At 37.1% G+C, this 10,449-nt stretch overlaps 1 protein-coding gene across 1 annotated transcript in view; it reads right to left on the bottom strand.

Moving 5' to 3' along the window:
• Positions 1-1,276: 1,276 nt before the first annotated feature.
• The window catches only part of PIK3CB (phosphatidylinositol-4,5-bisphosphate 3-kinase catalytic subunit beta), a 154,995-nt gene continuing 145,822 nt past the window's right edge, over positions 1,277-10,449 (bottom strand). The window contains exons 21-25 of the mRNA XM_090284267.1: positions 8,153-8,320; positions 7,175-7,298; positions 3,354-3,499; positions 2,088-2,220; positions 1,277-1,715 (exon numbers count right to left, since the gene is read on the bottom strand). Coding sequence (XP_090140393.1) covers positions 1,578-1,715; positions 2,088-2,220; positions 3,354-3,499; positions 7,175-7,298; positions 8,153-8,320 — 709 coding nt within the window. The 3' untranslated portion in view covers positions 1,277-1,577. The remainder of the gene's footprint in view (positions 1,716-2,087; positions 2,221-3,353; positions 3,500-7,174; positions 7,299-8,152; positions 8,321-10,449) is intronic.

Below are 10,449 nucleotides of genomic sequence, written 5' to 3'. Positions count from 1 at the left end.
AGGGTAACTCCCAAAGATGTGAAAACCTGATGAGGGTACCCTCTTTCCTCAGGCTCCCACCAAAGTCCAAGAGGCCTCCCATACTACCTAGTGGAACTGGGAAGCAAGGAGTGAAGTCAGGGAAGAGACCACGTGCCTCACAATTTCGTAGGCTGTTTTGTCTTGGCCATTTCTTAAGAGTCCCAGCGCCAAAGTCCAAAGGCCTGTGCTGCCCATATAGAAGAGGCCCACACATCCCAAGAGCAGCCAAAACCATCTCACCCATTTATTTGACTGAGAACATGAAGGAAGACAGCAAAATTAAACAATCTTTAATGAAGTTCCTATAGAAAACTCAGTCACAGGGCAAATACTCAGTTCTCTTTCCCATATCATTAAGGATTGAGAGATCCCAAGAGTCTTTGGAGAATAAGCAGTAGTTCTGCTGGATGTTGCCAGTACTCAGAAAGAGCATCCGCTTACACATTCAAACCAGTAGTTCCTATTGCACATATTAACATTATATGCCATCTAGCACCCTAAATATATGGTACCTCAACAAATAAATTAAAGAATTCCATGTGGCATGAAACCATTTCAATCTGAACTAATATCCTTTAAAAAAAAATCACATTATTATAAGTTTTAATAAATACAGTAAGAACAGCTGGCATTTTACTAAAATACTGAGTTTTAGGTCTGGAGTTTATTCCATAAATAGTTTCCTTTTCACTTGCTTTCTGTCTTGGGTACATCTGCTCAAGTATTATGCTCTATGAAGTGAACTCTTTCATAGATACAATGTAAAAACTGTATTAATATGTGCCTCATTACAGAAGCAGTTGGAAGAACTGGATCACATAATTAACTAAAGTAACTTAGGAAAATACTCTGCTTTTTGTAAAACAGAGGCTGAAGAAAACCAAAGACACATCTTTTTATACAGAACTTTCACTAGTAATTTTATAAATACATATGCAGCAAATATATTATATTTGCCTCACCAGTAGATTTTCAACAAGTCTGGTTGGGATGATGCTATCATAGTAGATAAATATCAACAAAAGAATTAATGTTTCAATGGGTTTAAAAGATTTCCTTTGAAAAATAATCACAATTTCAAATTATATTATAATTTATAGTTTATACAATTTAAAAAGGAAGAAGCCTTACTTGTAAATTAAGAACAGCCAGCAGTCCCCAGGTGTGAATAAGATGAGTGATAACACTTGGTCACAATTCAGAAAAAAAATAAAGTATTTACACCTTTCTGGAAAAGTACCAAATAATTTGGGGGGGGGGGTGTCAGACAAAAAACAATCTCCAGTAGCATTCCTTGGTGTGCAAAGTCAGCAGGGAAATGATTATCCATAATGTTGACAGTTTTCATGACGAATCTTAGAAGCATTCAAAAAGCAGAGGGGGGTCCTTCAGGGATTGTTCAGATTAGGTTTTGAGATGCCTTGTTCTTAATTTAACTGAAATTCAGAATTTCATTCCCTTTATAACATCTCTGGCAGGGTCATGTTCAATTTAGTGCAAGTGCAAAATGAAAACGAAATGAAACCAACAAATACATTAGGAGCAAAGGCTGATCGCTAAGATCTGTAGTCTTTCCGAACTGTGTGAGCCATCCAGTTCACTTTAGTAGTCCAGCTTTCCCTGAGCGCCTCATCAAATTTTTGCTTAAATTGCTTGAGTGCTTCTTCTTCACTCTTCCCTAAGGCAAGAGAGTCCTAAAAATGAAAGGGGAAAAAAATCTGATTTTATACTTCTTCCAAAGTGACGTGCAAATGTCAAAGTTACAGGAAGCTTACTTGGTCATGCCGCCCCAACCAACTCGAAGAAGTGTGCCTCCTGTTTTTATTTAAATGCCATTTGCAGGAGGGAAAATAAACACCAAGGTAGGGTGATAATATGACCCCTGCCAAAGAGTATTTGAAGATGAAATGAATTTATGATTACTGTAAGACAGCTACTCACGTGTTTGCCACTACCATTCCTGGGTAAGAATCATCCCACAGAAAATGTTCCATTCCTTTTTTGAACATGTGAATGAAAGAGGCAGGTATAGCTGAGCTCTGCTATACAGAGAAAGCTGTTTGTACCTTAAGATATTGTATATCCTTGACTGATGTGAGCTCAGGAAGCCCTGCAGTCAACATCAAGGCAAAGAGAGTGATGAAGAGGTTCCCATGCCGTCGTAAAATCAGATACGCATCCTCACAACACTGGCGGAACCTTTAGTTGATGCCACAAATCACAAGAGCATGATGTTAGAGGGGAGACAGCAAATTGCGTAAAAGAAAATGAGAGACATATCTTGACTTCCCATAAGACCTGAACATTTTCTACTGAACTAAATGTTCGCTTCTTTGAAAATTGTTTCAGCACTAAAATTTACATAAAATAAATCAAGCTCTCTAAAATCACACATATCTTTTTCAAAAACAAAATTAAACAGAAATTCTATGATAAAAGGTAATATAACAATCTAGGCTTTTAAATTTTATGAGGCAAATATAAATGATTATAAAACAAGCGGTAATTATAATCCATGAGGATTTCTGAACATATTTCTAGATTCTAGATTTGTGGTCTGACTCCACAGGCTAACTTCCTTAATGTCCCCTAAATCACTGTCAATGCTTTTACACAGCGTCTCCCTGTCATCATCCTTCTCTCTCCCCTTCAGGATGGTCATTCAAGAGGACCATCCAAACCTTATTTTGCCAAAGAAAAAAATGAACTCAGAGGTATTTTCTGCAGAAACCCAGGCAGACTACAAATGGCAATTATTTGGTAAGGCTATTATGAGTTGGTTACATCATATAACTATATACATCTATCATAACAGCCCTGAAATTTAATTTTTTGCCCCCATTTTAAGATGAAGAAACAAAAAATATTAAATTATATCCACTTAAAAAATAAAAGACGAAGAAACAAAGACAGGAAGACAAGTAATGTGCTTGGAAACATATACAGAGCAAGGAATAGATCAGAGATTATAAAATCTATCTGTGAACCCTAGCTCCCTTACTGTACTCTACACTGAATGACAGCGTAATTCTTGTTCTCAGCACCTCACTAGTAAATGTTTTAACAGTTTCAGAGAATTTTCTAAGACAGTAAAAGGTGGCACACTATTGGAATAAAACACAGTTAACATTTCAAATTTCTAGCATTGTTTCACTTCTCTTGAGTATATCTGAATTACAGCATGGATCTAAAAGGTAAATTCCCACCAAAACCCCATTAGCAGATTGAATAGCCACCAGACCTAAATATGCCTCAGCACAGATATGCAAGTCCAGCTGGTCAGACAAGAAAACATTAGGTGTGTTTACCCTTGACATGAGGGCAATACTCACCGACCAAACTTTTCCGTGTTTCCTGTTTTTCCTTGTTGAATCACATGAATGAAATCGTAGGTAAGAATAAAAGGCACTCGCTCCCTTTTAATACCAAATTTAGACTTAAAATTTCCAAGAATATGTCCAAAGTCAATGTGGAAGAGCTGGAAAACAAATGGGATTTAATTTCCCTTGTTTCTCTGATGGGTTCTAAATAGAAAGGCAGGACCTCCGCAGTCCTAGATCCCCATGTACACACTCCGCTCATTGAGCCCCTCTCTCTTCCCACAGCCTACTGGGCACCTTGCGAATATTATTGAATATTATTATATTCAATAATAACCCTGGTACAGCGGAAAAGACAAATCTTTAAAAAGAAAAATGCATCCAAATAATAAACATGTCTGATTTTTTTAAGAACTCAAATAGTTCCACATACAGACTATTTGTGTCAGTAGTTCTACAAATAGAAACATAACAAAAAGAGTAGATTCTTACCCCACCAGCTCCTTCACCACCTTGAGCGCTACTACCTTGAGCAGTAACATCTCTCTACTATTTTATGTATTTTTCCTGTTATCTGACACCATTTTTCTAAATAGTATGTTCATACTTATTTTTCACTTCCTAATTTTGGATTAATATTTTTATTATGAAAGATAAAGACTTAGTACTCTTGTGCTAATGTAATGCTACCCAACATGGCACATTATATCTTAATTTCTGATCAAATCAATATTCAGTGTTTATATTGTTCAAACTAAGTAAATACATTTCAAGTCTAAGCCATGTGGTGGTGGTATACTACAACTACATTATTTTTTTGTTCACCTTTTTCCTTGAAAAACTACTTATTTGTTTGTTTATTGGACTTAGGTTCTATGACTCTATCATTAACTCTTCCCAAAATCTTCTTAAAAATCTAAAAATCATTTTCAAAACATTTTCCCATGGTCAGGTAACTTATTAGTTCCTGTCTGGGCTGCTTGTTCATTGTGCAACCATCATCCTGGGCTCTCCCTTTAACTCTTGTCCTATATGAAGTCTCTGTTTTCCAAGTCCCACCGCACATTCTCTTTTGGTTTAGACCAGGGTTTTTCAATATTGGCACTACTAACATTTTGGGCCTAATAATTCTATGTTGTGGAGTTCTACCCTGTACACTCTTAAGATGTTTAGAAGCATCCTTAGTCTCTACCCACTAGATGCCAGTAGAATACCACCTCCCCAGTTATGACAACCAGAAATGTCTTCAAATACTGACAATGTCTCCTGAGGGCAAAAGCACCCCAATTGAGAACTACTGGTTTATACCCTTGCTTGGTGGATGTCCTTTTTCTGGTGGCCTCCTCAGAAACGATGCAGAGGAGATACAGCTTTTGAGACCTTGTATGTTTGAAACTCTTTATTCTACCTTTATACTTCATTCATAGTTTGATTAGAATTCTATGTTAGAGATCATTTTCTCTCAAAATGTTGAAGGCTAACTTCCACTGTCTTATTTAGAAGCTAAGTCTTTCTGACTCCAAGTTATGTGGCCTGCTGGATCTCTGGAAGGTTTTAACACTGTCTCTTTCTGCCTGGTGCAGTGAAATATCATGGTGAAGGGCCTTAGTGAGGGTCTTTTCATCCACTATAAGGGAACTTTTGTGTTCTATTGACTGGATATTCATGAACATCAGCTTTAGGAAATTTTTAATATTATTTGCTTGGTAAGTTCCTTCCCTGTTACTTCTTTCTGGAACTTCTATTACGGTGATGGTGGACCTCCCTGGATTGATTTACTATCATTACTGGATATTCCTTCTTTGGTTATTTATCAGATGTTTTGGTTCTCTTGAGATATTAAGGGGCAATATAGAGCATGGAGGTTAAAAAACAGAATCTGAGCCAAATGACCAGGATTTAAATCCTGGTATGTCTGTTGCCTCAATTTTCTCAGTGGTGAATGGTGAATGTCCCATCGCTTATTCTGTAAGGCTGTCCTGAGGACTGAAGAAGGTAACTAAAGAACGCAGAACTGTGCTTTCCACAAGAGTTCAATAAATATTAGCTAATCTTTAGATTATACTAATTCTACTTTAACTTTTTATTTGTCCCTTTTAATTTCTAAGAATTATATTTTCTGTTTTTTAAAAAAAACAGAATCCTATTATAACTGTTTCTTTGGTTTTGATTTTTAAATCATCATCCTTTTACTGTGGTTATTGTTTTCCCAGAGGTTTTTTTCACCCTGTTTGCTTGTTTTGGTCTTTATCTTTCATGTTAGAGGTTTCCCTCAGATTTCTGCTAATGCTTGGCTAATCATTCATATTTAACAAGTCACTAAAAAGCTGAATAAAAATACTATATATATGATAGGACTGTTGATTGGTGGGCTTACTTGCAAAATTACTAGGGGCATCTCAAATTCAGGATCTGTTGGTCTTTTCATTGGAACCAATCATATTCTCTTAAGAAGAATCATCTAGACTCTTGTTGAGAGTAGGGATATACACAACGGCTGCTAAATGTTCTTGGAGCAAGCTGAAGTGGCTGGGATTGTACCATTTAGTATACTAACTTTCACTTAATCCCCATTTTCAATATGGCATCTTTCCCTCAGCTTCTGTAGAACCCTTGAGTCAGAAGAATCAGCTTCTTCAGAGAATAAATCTATCTCCGTCTTGGAGTTGGGAAGGAGACATGAGCACCTAATCACTCCACATATAAACTGTCAATCAATCCTGTTCTCATCCTCTCCTCCATCCATACCTTCTGCAGTATCTTGTGCATCTGATTCCAAAGCTTTTCTCAGACTGATAAACCCCTCGAAAAGTATGCAGGTTTCAATTTTCCTCAGCTATGCTAAGTCATTGCCAGTTTTTCATTGTGCTTTCTATCATCCCCAAATCTGCTGATGTCTTTCACCCAGTGGGGCCTCTTTTCCTATTATTTTTGACTTCTTGGATTTACATATTTCTTATTCCTTAAGATCATATTAGAAGAGTGTTAGAAAGAATAAAGAAAAACCTATATGTTCAATTTGATTAACCAGAAGTCCAAGGGAATCCTTTTAAGTGTGAACTCAAAGTTGAACTATCAAAGCCCAAGGCAGAACTACCTAAATCTCTCAAGAGGCATAAACTCAGGTTGCCACCTACAGCCAAATTTCACACAGGGACCTAAAAGACTTTTTTCATTCTAGAATGTGCCTCTCAAGGCAGGAAATTCCAAGGGTGGCTAAACTGAAAAAATTATCCCAAGTATCTCATTTGTCTTTGCTTATTATAAAACAACTGACAAGAAAACATGTCATTCTGAAAAATAAAGAATTCTTCATTTGAAATCAGCTTCTTCATAAATAACCTGGTCTAGTTTCCTGGCTACCCCAAAATGTTATTACTCATACTCCATTTCTCTCTACTCCCACATTATTACTCATAACCCATTTCTTTCTTCCTACTCTCATGTATATTTGATATTCTAAAAGAGAAAATGGCACAAGCAGGATTCATCCCAACTTCTTTTTAAGCACTGGTTATCTTAAGTTAATATATTCACACATCATCTGTTCCTTCTACTCTTAGGTACATATGTGTCCAAAATACAATTTCTTATATTGAAAGAATAGGTCACTTTTAAATAACCATGATAATTTTTAAACATTTAAATAAATTTTCATCACCCAACTTTAAGCAAACAAGTAATGGATACATGAAGTAGATGGTATGTGAAATGAGGACTGGGAAATCAAACACAAACACATTCCTCCAAGAATCACAAAGAATCTGCCCAAGTTTCACAGAGATTGTACTGTACATAAGTAAGCATCACCGAGGACCTGGGGAACAGCTTACCTGGCCATTTTTTTTTACCATGATGTTGTCACTATGTCTGTCACCAATCCCAAGGACATAGGAAGCTACACAGTAGCCAGCACAGGACAGGGTAAATTCCTCAATGGCTCGGTCCAGGTCATCCCTGAACAAGAGAAAAAATAGAAGCAACAAAGGTTTTCAGCCTCCTGTGTGAGATAAGACCCAATCCACACTTGTTGCCCCTTTAATTGTGAGAACTGCAACACAGAGCTGCCAAAAACATATGAGCAGAACATGCAGGATCAGCCCAGAGAGGGAGGATATCACCACAGGAGCAAGAGCAGAGAGGAGTGAGCAAGCTGACTCAAAGCCCTAAGATAACTGGACCTCCACCATTCAAACTGCTGTGTCCTGGGGTCATGTTTCAGTGCATAGAAAGGAGAGACCATTAGCTTTGCTGGATAATCCTGGGGCTTTGGAACATTTTGGTCAGATTTGACCTACAACCTAAGAATTCCATATTTAAGAGTTAAGTATTGCAGTTCCAATCATTCATGTCACTGACTTAAATTAGAAGCAAGCAATAGAGACAAGATCAAAATTTCTAAACATTTAAGTCTGACTTTAGCCAAAATATTTGCAGAATGTTTTCCCTTCTCTGTGATAGTCCTTAAGAGAGATGACTGCCAACAAAGTCATTTACTTCTATTGTAAAAATCTATTGAGAACTCACTTGAGCTCACACATTCACATAATTACAGAAGTTGATGAACTTAAAATCTTTTATGTTATTTTTTAAGTATTTAAACTTTAGAATTTAAGATCTAGATAAAGTGGAATTCAGTGGTAATCATCTGTAAGACTTTAGGAAGGCCTATTTGTCATTTTGATCTAACCTGAAATGAAGCAATAACAAATAACAGTACTATTTCCTCTAGGACACTAATGACTCTAACTGGGAGAACAGTTATTTGACTGTTTGTTCAGAAAAATAATAACCAAACAAGATTAACTAACCCAGAATTGTACTCTTTAAGCCAGTTCAGAAGGGCATCTTTATTGAAGGCTGCTGCAGCAGCCACATTGCTACTGTTGAGCTGAATGTCAGCAATTGTTTCAGAGGTGCTCACAACTTCAATGAGGCCAGAACGATCTCCTGTTGCTAAACAGCCATAAGGCAACATCCTGAAAGGAAAAGAAATGGGCATAAGGAGTCACATATGTATATTATCTATTAAATTAAATATTAACAGAGTATTTTCTTTGATTTTTAAAAATGTTTTACTATTATTGATATCCTTGCCATTACTGTATTATTATCATGTGGAAAAATCTGAGCTATACCTTCTATTAGGAAGTAATCTCGTGGCCAACAGATGGAGTAATTTACTAGAATTCCAATATGCCAGCTAAATGTATAATCTATTGCCTAATTATTCTGGTGAGATATTCTATTTGTTTGTACAGGTGGACAGAAGCACATTAGATACAAGAAAAGTCTTCCATTTTTAACTCTAAATTTTGGGGAAGAGAACCATCCTTAATGGAGCACCTTAATGGAGCAGGGTAAGTACTCCATATTAGCTTGGTTAATGGCAACTCCATCCTTCCAGGTGTTGAAGCCCACAACCTTTTAAGGTCATTGTTGACTCTTTCTCTCAGGCCCAACATTTACCTATCTTAAATATGCATTCAGGGTCCAAGTTCTTCTCTGCCTCCACCGTTCCTTCTGATACCACCATCCTAGTCCAAGTAACCATCAACCCTTAATTACTCAACAGTTTCCTAATTACTCCCAGCTTCCACATCATAGTATGTTTTAGATGCAACGGCAACATAATCCATTTAGCATATACTCATATTATGTCACTCTTCTGACTGAAATGTCTGCAAGGCTTCCCACCTTACTGAGAAAGCCAACATGTTTGCCATAACTCACAAGGCCTTCAATCTACTCCTCCTTCCCCTCTCCTAGTATCTGCTCCTTGCTCACTTTGTTCAGACAACATTGCCTTCCCTGCTATTCCTCAAACATATCAAGCAAAATACTCCCTCATTTCTTTTTAAGTGTTATTGTCTCTGCCTGGATCCATTCTTCCCCCAAGACATTTACATGGCTTACTCCCTTGTATTTTGGAAATCTTTGCTGATATGCTACCATCTCAGTGAGAAATTTCAGGATCATCCTATTTAAAGTAGCAACACTATCTTTGACACAGTACTTGCTATCTCTTCCCTGCTTTATGTTCCTCCATAGCCCTCAACACTATCCAACATCCTATAAATTTTATATATTAGTTTATTGTCTGTCTCCACCATTAGGGTGTAAGTTCCATCAGGCAGGGATGCTGTGTTCCCTGCTGTATCTTCAGTGCCTGAGAATGTGCCTGACACAAAGTAGGGACTCAAATATTTTTTAACTTTATTTTTATGGTTGACACTATTACAGATGTCTCCATTTTCCCCCTATTTGGCCACGTCCACCAGGCCCCCACCCACCCCGTTTCCTCTGGCCATCAACACAATATTGTCTGTGTCTATGGGCTTATGCTTGTTCTTTGGCTAATCCCTTCACCTTCTTTCATCCAGTCCACTCCTCCTCCTTCCTCTCTGACAGCTGTCAGTCTGCTCCATATATCCATGTTTCTGTTTCTATTTTGTTCATTAGATTCTACGTGTAAGTGAGATCGTATGGTATTTGTCTTTCTCTGACTGGCTTTTTTCATTTAGCATAATAATTTCCAGGTCCATCCATGCTGTCACAAAAGGTAATACAGTATTCCCTCACTTATCGCAGGTATTATGTTCTAGACCCCCTTTATAAACCCTTCCCACACACTTATAAACTGTTCCTAGTCCCTTATTAACCTTTTCCATACTTTTATAAACACTACTTATGTTCTTAAACATATTCTATACTCTTAAACCTACGTAACTTTAACAACATACGTATACAGTACTGCAAAATCCCGCGATATAGCAAAAAATCCGCAATAAATAATTAAATATAATATTTTTTAAAATCCCATGATACAGTGAGGCTGCAATAGGTGAACCACGATATAGAGAGGGACTACTGTATTTCATTCCTTTTTTATGGCTGCACAGTATTCCATTGTTTAAATGTACCAGTTTTTTTATCTATTCATCTACTGATGGGCACCTGGGCTGTTTCCAGAGCTTGGCTATTGTAAATAACAGTGCTATGAACATAGGGGTGCATATATTCTTTGGAATCGGTGCTTCGGGATTCTTAGGATATATTTCCAGAAGTGGGATTGCTTGGTCAAAAGGAAGTGCCATTTTAAATTTTT

The sequence above is a fragment of the Furipterus horrens genome, unplaced genomic scaffold, assembly GCF_987537825.1.
Source record: "Furipterus horrens unplaced genomic scaffold, mFurHor1.1.pri manual_scaffold_7, whole genome shotgun sequence".
Taxonomy (NCBI): Eukaryota; Metazoa; Chordata; class Mammalia; order Chiroptera; family Furipteridae; genus Furipterus; species Furipterus horrens.
This window is presented reverse-complemented; position numbering and strand designations above follow the sequence as displayed.